Source organism: Cannabis sativa, chromosome 2 (assembly GCF_029168945.1).
Source record: "Cannabis sativa cultivar Pink pepper isolate KNU-18-1 chromosome 2, ASM2916894v1, whole genome shotgun sequence".
Taxonomy (NCBI): domain Eukaryota; kingdom Viridiplantae; phylum Streptophyta; class Magnoliopsida; order Rosales; family Cannabaceae; genus Cannabis; species Cannabis sativa.
This window is the reverse complement of record NC_083602.1, coordinates 26,921,267-26,942,966: the sequence shown is the minus strand read 5'-3', so window position 1 is coordinate 26,942,966 and position 21,700 is coordinate 26,921,267. Positions and strand designations below refer to the sequence as shown.

The window sequence follows — 21,700 nt, the reverse complement described above, 5'->3', positions numbered from 1 at the left end:
TTATATAGACCCATGGTCCCCGCACTAGTTGAGATAATATTGCTTGTAAGACTCATGTAATTGGTTTTGATTAATCAATTATAATTCTCAAATTAGACTATGTCTATTTGTGAATTTTTCACTAAGTAAGGGCGAAATTGTAAAGAAAGAGTTTATAGGGGCATATTTGTTAATTATGATACTTTGTATGGTTCAATTAATAAATATGATAAATGACAATATTATTTAATAATTATTTATAATTATTAAATAATTAGAATTGGCATTTAAATGGTTGAATTAGAAAATTGGCGTTTTTGAGAAAATCAGATGCAGAAAGATAAAACTGCAAAATTGCAACAAGTGAGGCCCAAATCCACATGTATAGGGCCGGCCACTTTTGTAGGAAATTTAAACTGATATTTTCATTATTTTAGTGCCAAATAATTCAAACATAACCCTAGTGGAATGCTATAAATAGATAGTGAAGGCTTCAGGAAATTTACATAAAAAATTTCTACACTTCTGATTCAGAAAAAAAAAAAAAAAAAAAAAAAAATGAGCCTCTTTCTCTCCCTATCTTTGGCCGAACCCACTTTCTCTTTCTTCTTCCTTCAATTTCAAAATTCTTAGTGTATGAATAGTGCCCACACACAGCAAGTGATACCTCAACCATAGTGAGGAAGATCGTGAAGAAAGACTTTCAGCAAGAAGGAGGTTTCAGCATCAAAGATTCAGAGAAAGAGATCCAGGTTCAGATATTGATAATGCTCTGCTACAGAAAGGAATCAAGGGCTAGATATCTGAACGGAAGGAGTCATTATATTCCGCTGCACCCAATGTAAGGTTTCTTTAACTTTATACGTGTTTATTTCATCGTTTTAGAAAGTTCATATTTAGGGTGTTAATCAACATACTTGTGAGTAGATCTAAGATCCTGGTAAAATAATTTCCAACACCTGTCAGATCCTATTACGAGGAGTATACTACTACTACAGTTGATTTGTATATCAAGGTGTTGAGATTATTTGAAATGCACATTTTGTTTTATATTAGTGCAAGTGGGAGTTTGTTGGGTTTTATGCGCTAAATAAAACCCATTTCAATATAATCAAATTTACTTATTAATAAAGATCAGAAATAACATTTTATGTTGCATGGTTCACATGATTTATTACATGATTATATATATAATGTATGAATTCTATTTAAGTCCAGAATATATGAATTTGTTAATGATTATAGTGTTGTCAGCACAGTGGAATATAATCTTAATTATATGTTCGAAAGTTTATTCCCTAATTTGTCAGTTCACTAGATTTAGAATGGCATGATAAAATTAGCGAAAGGTATTCTTACACCTTGGATAAGTGTTATGTCCTTTCCAGGGCATTGGCAAAGTTTACCAGTATCGGATGTATGGAGTATACATCGGAAGGGACCGATATTGAACTTTGATTAGATTTGTTAAAATTTACCGTAATATCTATTCAATTCAATATCACATGTTGATCCTAGATCAAATGATCTTAATCCTGATATGGTTAGGTTCGATCTCAAGAGTAGTATACATGTTCATTGATTTGTTAGTTAAGCCTACTTTTGGGTCAGGATGATACGTACATTTTGGGAACATGATAGTATAATTGAGTGGGAGCGCTAACATAAATATGGAGTCTATAACTTCTATAGGAATTTAGAAATGAAACGATGATATCCTTCGAGCTTGGCTAAACAGAGATAAATGGTGGAGATCTCATTTCACTATGCTAAAATATCATTTATACGGAGCTAAGTGTTTTAAGGATAAAATACATTGAAGGTGTAACGGTAATTTAGTGCCTATTCAATGTAGATCATCTATTAGAGGGTCATTGATCGAATTAGGATTATAACAATGGATAACTAATAGCGTATCTATATCGTGGAACATATAGAGCGTTCTATATGACTGAAAGTGCAATTCCAAGTTCTAAGTGTGGATTCAATAAGGAATTAATAAGTTTGGGAATTTACTTGGTAAATTCGGTTCGACTTATTGGAAGCTCGGAAATATAGGCCCATGGTCCCCATATACTAGTTGAGACCATACTGCTTGTAAGACTCAGTTAATTGATTTTGATTAATCAATTATAATTTTAAAGTTAGACTATGTCTACTTTATGAATCTTCACTAAGCAAGGGCGAAATTGTAAAGAAAAGAGATTCTAGGATTATTTATTAATTAAGAGACTTTATATGTCTAATTAATAAATATATTAAATGACAATATTATTTAATAATTATTTTTAAGTTATTAAATAATTAGAATTGGCATTTAAATGGTTAAATTGGAACATTGGCATTTTTGAGAAAATGGGAATGAAAATAACAAAATGGGAAAGTTGCAAAGTGAGGCCCAATTTCCTTATATGGTCGGCCACTATGCAAGCTTTTACCATTTTATTTTTCTATTATTTTAATGCCATACAATTCTAACCTAAACCTAGATGGCATTCTATAAATAGAAAGTGTCGGCTTCAGGAAACTTATGACTTGCACATTGTTTCTTTCAGAGAAAGCCATAGCCGCCCCTCTCTCTGTCTTTTCCTCTCTTCAATTTCAAAATAGCCTTGAGTGAATGAGTAGTGCCCACAAACATCAAGTGGTATCTCAATCATAGTGTGAAGAACCAAACAACAAGAAGGAGAATCAGCATCAAAGGAAGAAGAGAAAAAGATCCAGGTTCAGATCTTAATTATGCTCTGCTACGGAAAGGAATCAAGGGCTAGAGATCTGAACGGAAGGAGTCATTATATTCCGCTGCACCCAATGTAAGGTTTACTAAACTTTATATGCGTTTATTTCATTGTTTTAGAATTCATATTAGGATGTTAATGAAACATACTTGGTAGTAAATCTAAATCCTGGTAAAATATTTCCAATACACTATACCATATGCACTAGAGTACCGACTTCGTACTCATGTTGGTAGGGCCAATTTATACTCCCAGGGGTTACCGAGTGTTGTACCACATGCACTAGAGTATCGATTCCGTACTCGTGTTGGTAACACCGTAACTACTCTAAAACTCTACATTGTACCAACACCCTTAAAATTATATTTTCATTAGTGTTAGTAGTGTAATCAATTAATAACAAGCATACATTCACATATATACTTTATGCTATCTTACCTCGTTTCTGTGCTCAAGTGTGTCGGTCAGCCTGAGTAGAATTGCAACTCGATGTTTCACAGGGCCCTAAATCACATCATTTGTAATTTTGGTGAGAGACACGCTAAAACACTTTTCGAGAACTTTAAAAATCAAACTAGGAATAACCCTATCAATGAAAGACATGACCATATCCTGAATATCAACAATTTGAGGCAAATTAGGGTTCCTGGAAAAACTCCAATCGGTAAATTGGTTTCCCAACCGGCTAACCGGTTCACTAGGGTTTCTTGAGGGACAAATCGGTTTACAAGTTTCTCAGGTCCTACTAAACCGGTTAACCGGTTTAATGCATGGAAACCCAAAAATTGATCCCCTAAACATAAATCAACCCCAAACTCTCCAATAATCTCCAGAATACCTATATACACTATAGTGAACTAAATTCAAGCATTCAAACACAGTAAACAACCCAAAAAATAAAATTACCATTAGAGCTCGAAGCTTGAGCTCTCAAGCTCCAACCTCACCCAAACTTCACAACTACCAACCAAATCAGCTCTAACCAACCTAAATAATCTCAACCATACCACAGAATTCAATCTCAAACCATCTCAACACGTACAGCAACTTAGAATCAAAATTCAACACCAAAACCTAACTTTCATGCAAGAAACACAAAGAGGGAGCGACTAGGGAAAAATTACCTTGAGCCAAAGCACTCAATTCCATCAAGAATCCTCAAAAATAAATAGAATAATCCAAACTCTAGCTGCCTTCTAGCACAATCAAGAGAGAGAGAGAGAGAGAGAGAGAGAGAGAGAGAGAGAGAGAATTGAAGAGAGAAAGAGAAATGTTTCTTCCAAGTTAATCCATATACTCTCCTTTCTTTCTTTTTCTTTTTATTTCTTAGTTTAATTAAATAAACTTATAGAAAATAATACCCCACAACATGACAAAAACCCAAACTAAATTGACCACATTGTCCTTGACAAGAAAACAAACACTAATGGAGCAAAGAGGGGTAATTTGGTCATTTTTCCAAATCCCGTAAATGAATCAACAATCTCAACATCTAACAACAATGCCCCACTATCTATAACATTATAAACCATATGAAAGCGTGACTCTCTAATCGCTCAACGTCGCTTTCCACTACTACCAAGCACAATCACAAAAAATGAGAATTCACACACATAGCATAATTAATACATATTAAAATTAAATAATTCTCCACAACATGCTAATCATAATTAATAATTAAATCCCTTAAATCAACCCTAATTATTTAATAATCCAACATATTAAACTTAGGCGGTCTTTATAGGTCTCTTGCGAGGCCCCGACAATTCCACGATAAGCATTTCATGGGGTCGGGGGGCTTGATAAGGGCCGCCTCCTCGCCCGGAAGAAAACTTTGGGAGCTTTCAACTTGGACTTCAAGAAGATTTAAGGACACAATGAGATTTTTATGAGCTTCCTCAGTAACGATTATCGTATCAGCTTGGCTTTGGCATTTCTTAGCTTATGCTAGTTTGGAGCGAGATCCTTTCCTTCTTCGTTTATCCTTTTTTATGGAGGAAGGCACCTGAGCCCATCTTGAAAGGTGTATCCAAAGCAAGGGAAAACTCAGGGAGGTAAGGAACTTCTTGAGTAAACTTTCTGGTGATTTTAGCATTATTTTGAGGGTAAGGTATTAATGTAAGGCTTGCTTTTCTTTTCTTCGGTTGTGGGCATTGATGGACTAGATTAGAAACATCTATTGGGTCATGAAAGAGAGTATGAATTGATTCAAATTTCTCTATTGGTGCTGGGCCCATTAATTCCTCCGCCAGCCCAATTTCTTCAGCATAAGTGGGCCAAGGAGAGTGTGTGGGCTCAAGATGTTTTTGTGGTTGTCTTGAGTTACATAACTCAACATGAGGTTTATCTACCATTTGGTCATAAGTGGGCCCAATATTGGCCATAATGGTAGTAAGAATACCATCATTATCAGGGTTGGGTGGGGGTCTTGAGGAGAAATTATTAATTATATCTTTTTTTGGTATAGTACTAGTATTACCTTGTTTATGTCTTCGTAACACGCTAGGGGAGACTGACCTAGCTTTCCTTCCCCTTAAGGCGAGTCTTGAAGGCAGTGAATCAGAAACCATGCATTCAAAATTGTTGACCTTCGGGTAAGGGGTGGTTTTCTCGACCACTTTCAAAATTTTCCCCAAAACGGCACCTGGGCAATTTTCATTAATTCTAGTTACTTTCCTACTGGATTTATTGCTAGGTGTCGATTTCAGTGCATACTCCTATTGGGTTTTGTGCCCTAAATAAAACCCTTTTAAATATAATTCGATTTACAAATTAATAAAGATCAGAAATCGCTTTTATGTTGCATGGTTCACATGATTTATTTCATGACTATGTTTAATGTATAAATTATATTAAGTCCAGAACATGTGTATATATTTGTTCATGATTATAGTATCATCAACACAGTAGAATATAATCACGATTATATGTTCAAAAGTTTAATTCCCATAATTTGTCAGTTCACTGGATTTAGACTGGCATGATAATCAGCGATAAGGTATACTTACACATTCGATAAGTGTTATGTCCTTTCTAGGGCATTGGCAAAGTTTACCAGTATCGGATGTATGGAGTATACATTGGAAGGGACTGATATTGATCTTGGATAAGATATCATAAACTTACCATTATATCTTTCTAAGTCAATATCAATGGTTGATCTTAGGTCTATGGATCTTAATCCTGATATGGTTAGGTTCAACTTAGTTGTATTATTTATGTTCTTCAAGTTGTTTGTGGAAGCTAACTTTTGGTTCTAGAGGATATTTACATCTTGGGAATATGGTAGTTCAATTGAGTGGGAGCGTTGATCATAGATATGGAATCTATAACTTCTATAAGTATTTAGAAGTGAAACGATGATTTCATTCGAGCTTGGCTAAATAGAGATAAATTATTGAGGCCTCATTTTAGTAATTATATTAGTTTACTGAAGTATCATTTATAGGTTGCTAAGTATTTTAAGGATAAAATACATTGAAGTGTAGAACGGTAATTTATCCCTATTCAGTGTAGATCATCTATAGAGGATCTTTGACTATTAGGATTGTAACAATGGATAATCATAATGTATCTATATCGTGGTACATATAGAGCGTTCTATATAATTGAGAGTGCTATTCAATTCCAAATCTATAGTGGCGCAAGGTAGAATTAATAAGTTGAGAATTTACTTGGTGAATTTTAGATCTACTTATTGAAAGCTCGGTTATCTAGGCCCATGGTCCCCTCATTAGTTGAGATAATACTGCTTGCAGACTCAGTTAATTGGTTTTAATTAATCAATTATAATTCTAAAATTAGACTATGTCTTATTTATGAATTTTCACTAAGCAGGAGCTTAATTGTGAAGAAAAGAGGTTTTAGTGTCAATTTGTTAATTAAGAGACTTGGTGTGGTCTAATTAATAAATTACATAAATGACAATTTTATTTGCTAATTAATTATAATTATTAAATAAATAGTTTTGGCATTTATAGGATTGAATTAGAAAATATGGTATTATTGAAAGAAGAATAAATAATTGAAATAAAGTGGCAAAATTGTAACTAGAAAGTGGTCCCATTATTGTGTACGACACTTAAGTTTATTTTGCCCAATATTTTATTCTTTTTTAATCCTTATAATTCAGCCCTAAACCCTAGTTGAAACACTATAAAAGAAACATGATACTCTCATCTCATCCACTTGATAATTTGTCAACTAATGTCAACTTGAATATTCTTCTGTTGGGTTTTGTGCCCTAAATAAAACTCATTTCAATATAATCAGATTTACTTATTAATAAAGATCAGAAATAACATTTAATGTTGCATATTTCACATGATTTATTTCATGATTATATATACATAATGTATGAATTCTATTTAAGTCCAGAACATATGAATTTGTTAATGATTATAGTGTTGTCAACACAGTGGAATATAATCTTAATTATATGGTCGAAAGTTTATTCCCTGATTTGTCAGAACACTGGATTTAGACTGGCATGGTATAATCAGCGATAGGTATTCTTACACCTTGGATAAGTGTTATGTCCTTTCTAGGGCATTGGCAAAGTTTACCAGTATCGGATGTATGGAGTATACATCAGAAGGGACCGATATTGAACTTTGATTAGATATATTAAAATTTATCGTAATATCTATTCAATTCAATATCACCCATTGATCCTAGATCAAATGATCTTAATCCTGATATGGTTAGGTTCGATCTCAAAAGTATTATATGTTGGAAATTATTTTACCAGGATCTTAGATCTACTCACAAGCATGTTGATTAACACCCTAAATATGAACTTTCTAAAATGATGAAATAAACACATATAAAGTTTAAGAAACCTTACATTGGGTGCAGCGGAATATAATGACTCCTTCCATTCAGATATCTAGCCCTTGATTCCTTTCTGTAGCAGAGCATTATCAATATCTGAACCTGGATCTCTTTCTCTGATTCTTTAGTGCTGAAACTCCTTCTTGCTGAAAGTCTTTCTTCACGATCTTCCGCACTATGGTTGAGGTATCACTTGCTGTGTGTGGGCACTACTCTCACACTAAGAATTTCAAAATATTGAAGAAGAAAAGAAGAGGGAAGTGGCGGCTAAAGATAGGGACAGAGAGAGGCACAGTTTTTTCTGAATCAGAAGTGTAATTTTCCTGAAGCCTTCACTATCTATTTATAGCATTCCACTAGGGTTAGGTTTGAATTATTTGGCATTAAAATAATGAAAATATCAGTTTAAATTTCCTACAAAAGTGGTCGGCCATGCATAGTGGATTTGGGCCTCACTTTTTGCAATTTTGCAGTTTTATCTTTTCTGCATCTGATTTTCTCAAAAACGCCAATTTTCTAATTCAACCAATTAAATGTCAATTCTAACTATTTAATAACTATAAATAATTATTAAATAATATTGTCATTTATCATATTTATTAATTGAACCATACATAGTATCATAATTAACAAATATGCCCCTAAAACTCTTTCTTTACAATTTCGCCCTTACTTAGTGAAAAATTCAAAAATAGACATAATCCAATTTGAGAATTATAATTGATTAATCAAAACCAATTACATGAGTCTTACAAGCAATATTATCTCAACTAGTGTGGGGACCATGGGTCTATATAACCGAGCTTCCAATAAGTAGATCAAGAATTTATTACTAAAATTCACTAACTTATTAATTCTTCGTTGAATCTACGCATAGAACTTAGAACTGCACTCTCAGTATATAGAATGCTCTATATGTTCCACCATATAGACACATCATTAGTTATCCATTGTTATAATCCTAATTTGATCAATGATCCTCTATATGAATGATCTTCACTGTAAAGGGATTAGATTACCGTTACACCCTACAATGTATTTAATCCTTAAAACACTTAACCCCGTATAAATGATATTTCAGCTTATGTGAAATGAGATCTCCACCATTTATTTTCGTTTGGTCAAGCTCGAAGGAGATCATCCTTTACTTACTATTCGCCAAGTAGAAGCTATAGATTCAATGTTTATGTTAGCGCTCCCACTCAATTGTACTACCGTGTTCCCAAAATGTACGTATCACCCTGACCTAAAAGTAGGCTTAACTAACAAATCAAAGAACACGAATAGCCTCTCGAGATTGAGCCTAATCATAACAGGATTGAGATCATTTGATCTAGGATCAACTAGGCGATATTGACTTGAATAGATATTACGGTAAGTTCAATAAATCTAAGTCAAAGTTCAATATCGGTCCCCTCCGATGCATACTCCATGCATCCAACCTGAGCTTTACTTTAACCAATGCTCTGGAAAGAGCATAGCACTTCTCCAAATGCAAGTAAACTCTGTTGTAGATTATCATATCAGTAAAACCCTATGTCTGATAAATCTAGGAAACTTTATTCACATAGTCATGTTTACTTTCCAATGTGTTGACGGCACAATAAACAGGATCAAGTATGTGAAAAGGGTTTCAGATGAATTCATACATTATGTACATATAATCATGAAATAAATCATGTGAACCATGCAACATTAAATGTTATTTCTGATCTATATTAATAAGTAAATCTGATTATATTGAAATGAGTTTTATTTAGGGCATAAAACCCAACATTATACATGTTCTTTGATTTGTTAGTTAAGCCTACTTTTGGGTCAGGGTGATACGTACATTTTGGGAACATGATAATATAATTGAGTGGGAGCGCTAACATAAATATGGAGTCTATCACTTCTATAGGAATTTAGAAGTGAAACGATGATATCCTTCGAGCTTGGCTAAACAGAGATAAATGGTGGAGATCTCATTTCACTTCGCTGAAATATCATTATATGGAGCTAAGTGTTTTAAGGATAAAATACATTGAAGTTGTAACGGTAACTTAGTGCCTATTCAATGTAGATCATCTATTAGAGGGTCATTGATCAAATTAGGATTACAACATTGGATAACTAATGACGTATCTATATCGTGGAACATATAGAGCGTTCTATATGACTGAGAGTGCAATTCCAAGTTCTAAGTGTGGATTCAATAAGGAATTAATAAGTTTGGGAATTTACTTGGTAAATTCGGTTCGACTTATTGGAAGCTCGGAAATATAGGCCCATGGTCCCCATACTAGTTGAGACCATACTGCTTGTAAGACTCAGTTAATTGATTTTAATTAATCAATTATAATTCTAAAGTTAGACTATGTCTACTTTATGAATTTTCACTAAGCAAGGGCGAAATTGTAAAGAAAAGAGATTCTAGGTTTATTTATTAATTAAGAGACTTTATATGTCTAATTAATAAATATATTAAATGACAATATTATTTGATAAATAATTTTTAGTTATTAAATAATAGGAATTGGCATTTAAATGGGTGAATTAGAAAATTGGCGTTTTTGAGAAAATGAGATGCATAAATGATAAAACAGCAAAATTGCATAAGTGAGGCCCATTATCCAAAGCCCATGACCGGCCACTCTTATAGACTTTTATCATTTATTTTTTCATTATTTTAATGACAAATAATTCTAACTTAAACCTAGGTGGTTAACTATAAATAGATAGTGATGGCTCTCATTCACACTTAACTTTGTTAACTTTATCAGATGAAAGTTGAGCCTCCTATTCTTTTCTCTATAGGCCGAACCACTTCCCTTTTCTTTTCTTCTCTAAATTTCAATCCTTGAGTGATAGAGTAGTGCCCACACACATCAAGTGGTATCTCAATCATAGTGTGTAAGACTGTAGGAGATTCCAAACAACAAGAAGGAGAATCAACATCAAAGGAAGGAGAGAAAGAGATCCAGGTTTAGATCTTGGTGATGCTCTGCTACAGAAAGGAATCAAGGGCTAGAGATCTGAAAGGAAGGAGTCATTATATTCTGCTGCACCCAATGTAAGGTTTACTAAACTATATATGTGTTTATTTCATTGTTTTAGAATTCATATTAGGATGTTAATGAAGCATACTTGTTAGTAAATCTAGATCCTGATAAAATATTTCTAACATCTTCAAAGATCTTGCGAACTAATAGGGGTGGAGAAATAGTTAGTAGATATGCAGTTCAAAGATCATTAAATTGATTTTTGAATTATATCCAAACTTACCTCCCCGGAAATTCGAGTTACATATTGATGATTAGTTACTAATCGTTGCCTAAGTCCTTCTATGGTAATACAATTTCAGAATGATGCAATGGTTATATACTTAAAGTAAATCATTACTAGATTCATGGATGACCTAATCGAAATCCTAAGAAAAGCTAGAACTGTTAACCATGGTTTGCATGTTTGTTAGCTATTCTAAGTGATTAGGGGTGGAACATCCCATAGTCAATAGATAAGAAAGTGTTTGTTTAAACAAATACTACTTTTCTAAGAAAAATGACTAAGTCTGAAAATAAAGGAGATATTTTTTCTTGATTCCATAAGTGTTCTATCATCTTATTTGATACAAGGTGATCCCACTGCCTCTGTTGTCTTGACACAACTAAAGAGGTCAATACCATTTAGTTTTCTTAGACGTAATTCACGGTACCTTGTCGTAGTGGGAGAGTTTCAAGGAACTTTACTTCTTATGACTTGGAAGACACTAGTGAGTAAAATCCATTGTGAGTTTAAATAAGTAATGGATTGTCAAGATAAGAAACTACGAAGAAAAGCCAATAGAACTATGGTTTGATCCATTCACATGGAATAACCTAAAGTTTTCTATTACAAGGACAAGAAAGGAAATTTTCGTGTATAAGTCTATTCAATGGACTTAACAAGACTTCCTGTTCCTAGTATTATAGGTTTGAGTTTATCTAAACCTATGGCTTGTGGTATACCTAGTAATTACTTACTCTAGTGCAAGCAACTTACTTTTGTAAGATGCTGAAGAATTTTCTTTCTAATGGCAATCTATAGAAGCTTCTCGACTTCTAGGCATAGATTTTATTTATCTAAGGAAAAGTCTCAACTATTCTAAAAAAGATAAAGCCATGAAAGAATTTCTTAAATCAACAGTGAGAGGTCTCAGATATGCTTTAGTATGTCTTAGACCAGACACCTGCTGTTGAGTGGGAGTAATGAGTAGGTATCAGATTAATCCAGGAGAGGAACATTGGAAGACAATCAAGTAAATCTTAAGATTAAGAAGAGAAACTATATGTTAGTCGATAAGGGTGTCTTTAAAACTCTTAGACTACACCACATCAAATTTCTAGACTTGCCTTTGTGCTAGAAAGTCTGCTGAATGGTGATTACTCTGGGGGTGGAGTAGTGATTTTGGAGAAGTGTAAAAACCTATCTGAAGTCTCTTAGTCTACCAGAGAGCGACTTAATGTTAAAGTTACTTATTCAGTCTAAGGAAAGTTCTATACATTTGTGGCACCATTCCAACTTGTCTTAACTACTAGTGTTACTTCTAGAATAACCAAAAGTAGTTGCCAAAAGTATAGAATCCAGTATCCCAAGAGAGTAGACATATAGAGAGGAATTTCACATTATCAAGGATTTTGTGATTAAGGAACAGTAATGGTGGAGGAAAGGTTGTGGTTAATTCAACCTGTCAGATCCCATTATGTAACGCCCCGATATTTTGCCTTATTTTACAAAAATACTATTTTCATGCATAATTTGAAAAGATAAAAAAAAAATTAAATACAATAGTGGATTTTAAAAAAAAATCAAAATGCAACAGAGAAGGATCCTTCATTTGTAAAACAAGATACAGTAAGTAAATAATTTTAAATAATGCATTTCCACTGTGTTAGATTTATCAACTGCTTAAAATAAAACTAAGGCACCACCGGCGTTCTAGATCGTTTGTCCGCCCGTAGCCGCTCACAGTATACGTACCAGAACTGACCCTGCTCACTATACATACTTCCCTGTCTAATACCTGTAGGGGGAAAGTAAGGGGGGTGAGCTAAAAGCTCAGTAAGGAAATTAAGTAGTTTTTATGTGTTGAACTGCATAATTTAAATTATTTGTCTATTGAAATATTATTTGTGATGTATTATTATGAATGTGTATATAGTACTGAGAATGTGTGGTATGGACACAATATGAGTTTGTGAATCGATATATGTTATGGTTGGTACGATTTGTGTGTTGTATGTTGTATGATGCATGGGGTGTATCTCGTGTGATCATGTAACTGTGTGTGGTCTTGGCCATCTTCTGCTGAAAGTTTTTTTTAATTTATTAAACTTATCGAGGATGTTGTCGTTTAAATTTTCTATTACTTTTCCCTAAGTGGTAATACTTTATTTTCAACTGGGTACCCATGTTTTGAAAAGTGTTATTTTTTTTAATAAAGGCAACATTAGTATCTTAACGCCAGTTTATTTATGGCATCTTATTTTACGTAAGTAAGGGCGTTACACAGTGTAAGGACCCAACTGAAACGCCCCAATATTTTTATAAGAGTCATTCATTCCGTGGGTGTAAGGACCCAATGGAGGCTTGAAGCGGGGACATTACACATTACGAGGAGTATACTACTACAACACTTGATTTGTATATCAGGGTGTTGAGATTATTTGAAATGCACATTTTGCTTTATATTAGTGCAAGTGGGAGTTTGTTGGGTATTGTGCCCTAAATAAAACCCATTTCAATATAATCAGATTTACTTATTAATAAAGATCAGAAATAACATTTAATGTTGCATGGTTCACATGATTTATTTCATGATTATATATACATAATGTATGAATTCTATTTAAATCTTGAACATATGAATTTGTTAATGATTATAGTGTTGTTAGCACAGTGGAATATAATCTTAATTATATGATCGAAAGTTTATTCCCTGATTTGTCAGAACACTAGATTTAGACTGGCATGGTATAATCAGCGATATGTATTCTTACACCTTGGATAAGTGTTATGTCCTTTCTAGGGCATTGGCAAAGTTTACCAGTATCGGATGTATGGAGTATACATCGGAAGGGGCCGATATTGAACTTTGATTAGATATAAAATTTACCGTAATATCTATTCAATTAAATATCACCCATTGATCCTAGATCAAATGATCTTAATCCTGATATGGTTAGGTTCGATCTCAAGAGTATTATACATGTTCTTTGATTTGTTAGTTAAGCCTACTTTTGGGTCAGGGTGATACGTACATTTTGGGAACATGATAGCATAATTGAGTGGGAGTGCTAACATAAATATGGAGTCTATAACTTCTATAGGAATTTAGAAGTGAAACGATGATATCCTTCGAGCTTGGCTAAACAGAGATAAATGGTGGAGATCTCATTTCACTTCGCTAAAATGTCATTTATACGGAGCTAAGTGTTTTAAGGATAAAATACATTGAAGATGTAACGGTAACTTAGTGCCTATTCAATGTAGATCATCTATTAGAGGGTCATTGATCAAATTAGGACTATAACAATGGATAACTAATGACGTATCTATATCGTGGAACATATAGAGCGTTCTATATGACTGAGAGTGCAATTCCAAGTTCTAAGTGTGGATTCAATAAGGAATTAATAAGTTTGGGAATTTACTTGGTAAATTCGGTTCGACTTATTGGAAGCTCGGAAATATAGGCCCATGGTCCTCATACTAGTTGAGACCATACTGCTTGTAAGACTCAGTTAATTGATTTTAATTAATCAATTATAATTCTAAAGTTAGACTATGTCTACTTTATGAATTTTCACTAAGCAAGGGCGAAATTGTAAAGAAAAGAGATTCTAGGTTTATTTATTAATTAAGAGACTTTATATGTCTAATTAATAAATATATTAAATGACAATATTATTTAATAATTAATTTTTAGTTATTAAATAATAGGAATTGGCATTTAGATGGTTGAATTGGAAAATTGGCGTTTTTGAGAAAATGAGATGCAGAAATGATAAAACAGCAAAATTTCATAAGTGAGGCCCATTATCCAAAGCCCATGGCCGGCCACTCTTATAGGCTTTTATCATTTATTTTTTCATTATTTTAATGCCAAATAATTCTAACTTAAACCTAGGTGGTTACCTATAAATAGATAGTGATGGCTCTCATTCACACTTAACTTTGTTAACTTTGTCAGATGAAAGTTGAGCCTCCTATTCTTTTCTCTATAGGCCAAACCACTTCCCTTCTCTTTTCTTCTCTAAATTTCAATCCTTGAGTGATAGAGTAGTGCCCACACACATCAAGTAGTATCTCAATCATAGTGTGTAAGACTGTAGGAGATTCCAAACAACAAGAAGGAGAATCAGCATCAAAGGAAGGAGAGAAAGAGATCCAGGTTCAGATCTTGGTGATGCTCTGCTACAGAAAGGAATCAAGGGCTAGAGATCTGAACGGAAGGAGTCATTATATTCCGCTGCACCCAATGTAAGGTTTACTAAACTTTATATGTGTTTATTTCATTGTTTTAGAATTCATATTAGGATGTTAATGAAACATACTGTTAGTAAATCTAGATCCTGGTAAAATATTTCTAACATCTTCAACCTAGATGAGAGAGTTCCTTCCTTAGTGATTTCAACCTCCTTCATTGTTCTTCACATTCGAAACCCATAGTGAATGAGTACCATGCCCACACATAGCAAGTCAAGTACTCAATCATAGTGAGTAAGACGATGGTAACTAAACCTGAAGGAGAGAAAGAGATCCAGGTTCAGATCTTGATAATGCTCTGCTACAGAAAGCAATCAAGGGCTAGAGATCTTGAACGGAAGGAGTCATTATATTCCACTGCAATCAATGTAAGGTTTTCTTAAACCCTTATGTGTTTATTTTCATTGTTTTAGAGAATTCATATTTAGGATGTTAATTCAACATACTTATTAGTAAATCTAAATCCTGGTAAATTATTCCCAACAGCTCCCTGCATCTCTCATGGACCAGTCGCTTTCCTTTCTCCTTGTTTCTCGAGTCAGACTCTGGTGGTCTTCTTGTCGGCAAAGAAGTCCGGCCATCTTCCTCTCTGAAATATTCAAGCTGATTTTGGGTGTTAGAACAGCTAAAAACCGTTGATTCCGCCTTCATCCAAGGGCTGTAAGCAGGAACCGATGCACCTTGTGGAGGATAGGCAAAGGATGTTGGTCGGAAACACGATTTTTTGTCATGTCTGAGATAACCACAGTTGTAACAGAGCTTCAGCAGCTTGAGATAGCGAAATTGAATCCATTCCTTTCTTCCCCTCTTGATGTCCAGGAAGAACCTTGACGTAAGCTGATGAGAAGTATCTATTTCAACTTGGAACTTTAAAAATCCTCTTCTAATAATGGTTCTTTGATCTGCTAAATCACTCCGAACGAATCTCCCTGCTTTAGCAGCCAACGTACGAGTATTGACTCCATTAAGATAAGGGGTTGGCAATCTAGAAGCAAGAACCCAAAAGATTGTCTTCCCCATATCTACATTGAACCAATCTCCATCCTCTAGCCATTCACGAATGATTAGTAGTTTTTCATTGATAATTTAGGGCCTATTACGAAGAATCTCAGCACAATCTTCAGGCAGGTCAAAGAAAATGCCCCATACACCTGGCTTCATCGTCTTAAATTTCCAATGTGCCTTTAGTTTCCAGATCTGATTGAGAATGTCCTTTAATCTAGACATGGACACCCCCTTACCGTCGAAGAAACTGACTAGCACCCCCGTACTAACGATTTCAGCAGTGAGTTCAAAATTTGGTTCCAAATCAAGAGTCATGGATTCGAGGAAGTTGCTGCGTAAAACTTCAAGGTCTTTGTTTGACTTTTCAAATATACCGTTGGGAGTGAGACTCCACCAACCCCTCATTTGTGGCAACATCATTTATTTCCATGTTCATCGCAGGATGTTGGGGTGGTTGAGATGAATCAATATTCGTATTTACTTCAGGGGCCCCATTCAAAGATTCAGAGCTGACATTCTTTGGTTCACGTGAGTTTCCTAGGTTGTCCCCCATAATAGCCACAAAGACAAGTGTGGCTGAGAGGGAAATTTCAGAGCTTAACCGAGAAAGTAGAACTGATAACTTGAAGAAAAGGCTTCAAAGTAAAGTCGATGAAAGGTGGTTAAAGAGTTTTGAAAGGTCAAACCATCAAAGAATCAACACAGTGAATAGTTTGAGATGAATACTGCAAAGGATTGATATTTTGTCAAGTTGGACTTCGAACACTCTCACTTGAAAGAAAAACTTGTTTAGGATTTTAACACCGCACACACTGATATGGTTGGTTTTGTGTAATAATTTAACACAACATACTAATACAATTCAATGCCAACCATAGTATTGTATTAAAATTATACAATTCAATCCAATACAATACAACCCAATATATTACAATACAATATAATACAATGCGACGTACCAAACGAGCCCTTAGAATTAGAATATTAGGTGGCGTTTGGTTGGAGGTAATGAAATGGAATAAAAAGGAAAGGAAACAATCTTATTCTATTTATTTGTTTGGTTTCATATTAAAGTGTTGGAATATATTCCAATGGAATGACCTTTCTACTATTTTGGTAGAATGACAAGGGAAATTTGATTTTCTATACTTAAAAATTTTTAATTTTTTTTTTAAACCAATACATTTTAAACTACAAAAAATATGCCACTTTTTTCAAAACCCCAAAAATACCCCCCTCATAACTCAAACACTTTCTCTTTCCTCCCTCAAACTCTCTGCATCTATCTCTCTCACCACCATTCGACCGCCCCCACCCCCTTCGACCACCATCTCCGACCACCTCCGACCCAGCATTCGACCGCACCACCACCTTCGACCACCATCTCTGACCACCTCTGACCCAAACGCACCACCACGGCTCACCTCCACCACCTCCCCACTTGACCGCCCCCACCCCCTCTCTCTTCCTCTCTCTCACCGTGACCGCCCCACTTGACTGCCCCCACCCCTCTCTCTTCCTCTCTCTCACCGTGACCGCCCCACTTGACCGCCCCCACCCCCTCTCTCTTCCTCTCTCTCACCGTGAGCCTCAAACCCACCCACCCACTGTTGACCGCCCCCTCTCACTCTCTTCGTCTCTCTCTCTCGGACCGAAGAGAAAAAAAAAAGCATATGGTCCGATGGGGTCCGACCAATCGGACCCATCGGACCATGTGGTCCGACCATCGGGCCATATGCTTTTTTTTTGTTTCAGTTTGAGGAAAACGAAGAGAGAGAGGCACATTGGTCTGATGGTCGGACCCATGGTCCGATGGGATCGGACCCCATCGGACCATGTGGTCTGACCATCGGACCATGTGCATTTTGTTTTTGGTTCAGTCCGAGAGAGAGACAAAGTATATAGAGGGGGGTATTTTTGGGGTTTTGAAAAAAGTGTCATATTTTTTGTAATGTAAAATGTATTGGTTTAAAAAAAAAAAATTAATTTTTAAGTATAGAAAATCAAATTTCCCAATGACAATTCCATTTTAAAATAGAAGAAAAGACCATTCTAATAAAATTTAATAATTTTTTTATAATTTATGCATTTTAAATTTTATTCAATTCTATTCCTATATCTTTTTCTTATATTTTCATTTCTCTAGACTAATAGCCCTTAGATTTTACTTCTTCATCAATAAAATTGTTCACCTTATTTTCAAAAGGAAAAAGAAAAAAAAAAGAAAGAATTGTAGGGAAAAGTGATTGAAATTTCTGGAATACAAATCCTAATCCAAATCAAACAATCACTCTCGAAAGTTTCTAATGATCAAATAATCACTCTCCACGAAACGAATTCGTTTTCTCTCAAAAATCTGTGAAACCCTAGAATTCCCAAATCTTATTATCTCCATTGATTTGTCTCCATCATCGCCTTCAATGGCGAGTCATTCGTCTTCCGCAGCTCCTTCCTCCGCCGCCGCCGCCGCCGCCGCTGCTGCTGCTGCGGCCTCTTCTCAGTACACTTATGCCAATGGCTCCTCCTATTTCCCCTTACCCTTTCACCTCCAGCAACCTCAGACTGTCTCTCAATACCCCACACCTTACGCCTCTGTAGCGCCTCAGCCTGCCCCGCCGCCGGTCGTTGCTCCCGTATATCCAGCCTCTGCTCCCGTCGCCGGTGTTTACACCTTGCCTCAGTACCAGCAGGTTTGCACCAAAACCAATATTTGTCCTTATGTATATATTACTCCCCCGTTTTCAATTATAACATAAATTGAGGGTTTTCTGTTTTCTATTTGCTGGGTTGGATTTGAAGTTAACATCACTACTTTATTGACTCGTATTGATCGGATATGTGCTGGAATTGTCGTGCTCATATATACTTGGGTTTGTGATAATGGTGTATAGGCCCAGCAATTATTTCAGAGGGATGCTCAGACAATTACGCCTGAAGCTCTTGAAAGCGTGAAAGCTGCTCTTGCGAACAGCGAAATCGAGCACAAAGCAGAAGCTAAGAAGAAAGCTGTTCCCCGTAAAGCTGCTGGGCTGAGTTGGGAGGATCCAACGCTTGCTGAATGGCCAGAAAGTAATTTTTTTTTCTTTTTTTGCGTCTGTTTGCTTCTTGCACTATTAGTTTATTAGAGTTTTTTGATTGATAATAGTGAAAGAATTTGACTTCACTTAAGCTAGAATTAAAGCTGCTACACGCGAAATATTCAATCCTTAGTTGATACAATACAAATACTTCTATTTTGGTTCATCGACATTGTCATACTAATGGGACCATAATTGCTGTTATCCCCACAAGCTTACAGTAGGTCTGAGGTTAACTGATCCTTAAGAATTCCTGGGGGTAGAAAGTTTTGTGCTGACCAAGTCTTTTGCACTGAATATGCCAGGAGTAGTGGATTTGGCAGCACAAGACTTGTTAAATATTTTTTAGTTTTTCTAATTCAATAGATTTGTTGAAATGTCATTTGTTAAAGGAAAACCATTTGGATTTTTGTTGATGTTTTTGAACGAGGTGCACCTTACTCCTTAGCTGTCTATTTGCTATCACTTTTCATGAGTTTGTCTTGATCCTTTTTTTTATATCTTTTTATTTCCACTGGGTTATTGCAGATGATTATCGCTTGTTCTGTGGTGATCTTGGAAACGAGGTGAATGATGATGTTCTTTCGAAAGCATTTTCTCGATTTCCTTCCTTTAACATGGCTAAAGTAAGTATATATTTTAAAATATTTTATCCATGCTGTTCTTTTATTGACAATTTTTTTCTTGGTATGAACTTTGTGCATTTCCTCTTCAGATTTTTATTTGAAGCCCATAGAGCAATCAATGCTTTGTATTTTTTAGGTAGGTATTGTCTACAATTCACAAAATTATATATGAATATCTTGAACTATGGAAACTTTGGAACACAAATGTTTTGTGGTATGCATTTTTAATGTACTGAATTTTGTGATTTTGGTCAGTAGATTTGAAGTTTAAATTTTAATTTAGTAGCATTATCTGTTTATATTTGAATTCTGTTAGTTAATTATAAAAGAAAAAAGAAAAAGATAAGAATAAAAAGTAATAGAAAAAGAAGAAGCAAAAAGTATTAAGAAAGTTTTGGTTCAATGTTCTAAAAACTTAAGATATTGATTGAATGACAAATATTTTGGGTATGCAGTTGATGGATTGTGTAAATTCATTAGGTAGCACATATGCTAATAATTGAATGGTGAGTTTCAGATCAAACTAAGCAATAGATTACTTATGAGTAAAACTTTGTTGGGAATACTTTAAACTATGACCAAAAGGATGTGGGATTTTTGTGACCAAATTTTACGTTAAACTTCTTTTGAAGTTATTGTTATTATCATTACCATGATCGTGACATTCAATACTGTACACTCTAGTCTAATGGTTGTATCTCACATGCATTTGGTTTCCTACTTTTGTTATGAGCAAGGTGCTACAATTCTGTGTTAATTTTGGCATGCAGCACTAAATTTCGTATTAGATTCATCATTCAACTTTAGAAGTAATATTATGTTGTACACTGTTTTTAGGTTGTTAGAGACAAAAGAACTGGAAAAACCAAGGGCTATGGATTTGTTAGCTTTGCTAACCCTACTGACCTTGCCGCTGCGCTGAAGGAAATGAATGGTGAGAAATTCTTTTTTTTTTTTTTCTAGCCTATCTTTTTTCGTGTAGAAAAAGAAAAGAAAATAAATAATGAAAGGTTAATAACTAACATGTATTTATTAATATATCAAAGAAAGGATAAGAAGATAAGAAGGATTTACACAATGTAATCCCATATATGAAATTTCTTGTTGTTTTAGCCATCTGTTCTTGTTTTTTCATTCTCAGCACTCAAATGAGGTTTTTTATTTTAAAGAAAGGATAAAAAGGATTTACACAATGTAACCCCATATATATGAAAATTCTTGTTCTTTTAGCCATCTGTTCTTGTTTTATCATTCTGAGCACTCAAATGAGGTTTTTTATTGTTACTTTTTTAGTAACATTCTGTTAAAATATAGTTATGCGTTGCCTGCCTCTAACCACATGAAATTGGATCGATCACACAAACTTACATGTATAATATGAAAACTATAGTGATCATGATTTTGTTTTGAGCTTTGTACATCAGATAGGCGTAGTTTACAAAATGAGTGTTTCTTTCCAGGTAAATATGTGGGCAATAGACCAATCAAACTCCGCAAGAGCAACTGGAAGGAGAGAACAGACTACGATGCCTTAGAGAGACATAAGGTAATACATTTTTATGTGTATACATACATTTGAGGTCTCTTTTGTTGTGTTCAAATTGTTCTTATTTGACCCCCAGTTGGTTTGTTAAATAATCCATTCACTGATCTCATTATTTTTTATTTCTTGATTTATGGCAGCACCATACCCAAAAGAGGCCAAAGCTTTCCAAGAAGAGCATATTACACAAGTGATGAATTTACCAATTACCAAGTTGTAAACTTCAACAACCTTATTCAAACTATAATTTTTATTTTCATTTTCATTGTATTGAAGTGGTTGTAGTAATGTTCTGTGAAACTGGTTATATTGACAATTTCAATGAGCAGAAATAATGCAATACAGTAAGAAATTCCTTGTCAATTTTGAATTAAAAAAAGCCATGCATAA

At 34.6% G+C, this 21,700-nt stretch overlaps 1 protein-coding gene across 2 annotated transcripts; it reads left to right on the top strand.

Moving 5' to 3' along the window:
* The first annotated feature begins 18,208 nt into the window (after window positions 1-18,208).
* On the top strand, window positions 18,209-21,673 carry LOC115719182 (uncharacterized). Of its 2 annotated transcripts, none has more exons than XM_030648128.2 (6): window positions 18,209-18,754; window positions 18,956-19,133; window positions 19,670-19,767; window positions 20,605-20,701; window positions 21,228-21,313; window positions 21,451-21,673. In XM_030648128.2, the coding sequence occupies exons 1-6, from the start codon at window positions 18,485-18,487 to the stop codon at window positions 21,502-21,504; spliced, it is 783 nt and encodes a 260-aa protein (XP_030503988.2). In that variant the 5' UTR covers window positions 18,209-18,484; the 3' UTR covers window positions 21,505-21,673. The 2 variants fall into 2 exon arrangements, 1 of the variants encoding a protein (XP_030503988.2); XR_009686227.1 differs by lacking the exon at window positions 21,451-21,673 and adding an exon at window positions 19,857-19,903 and having other exon boundaries at window positions 18,223-18,754; window positions 21,228-21,250.
* Window positions 21,674-21,700: the final 27 nt, after the last annotated feature.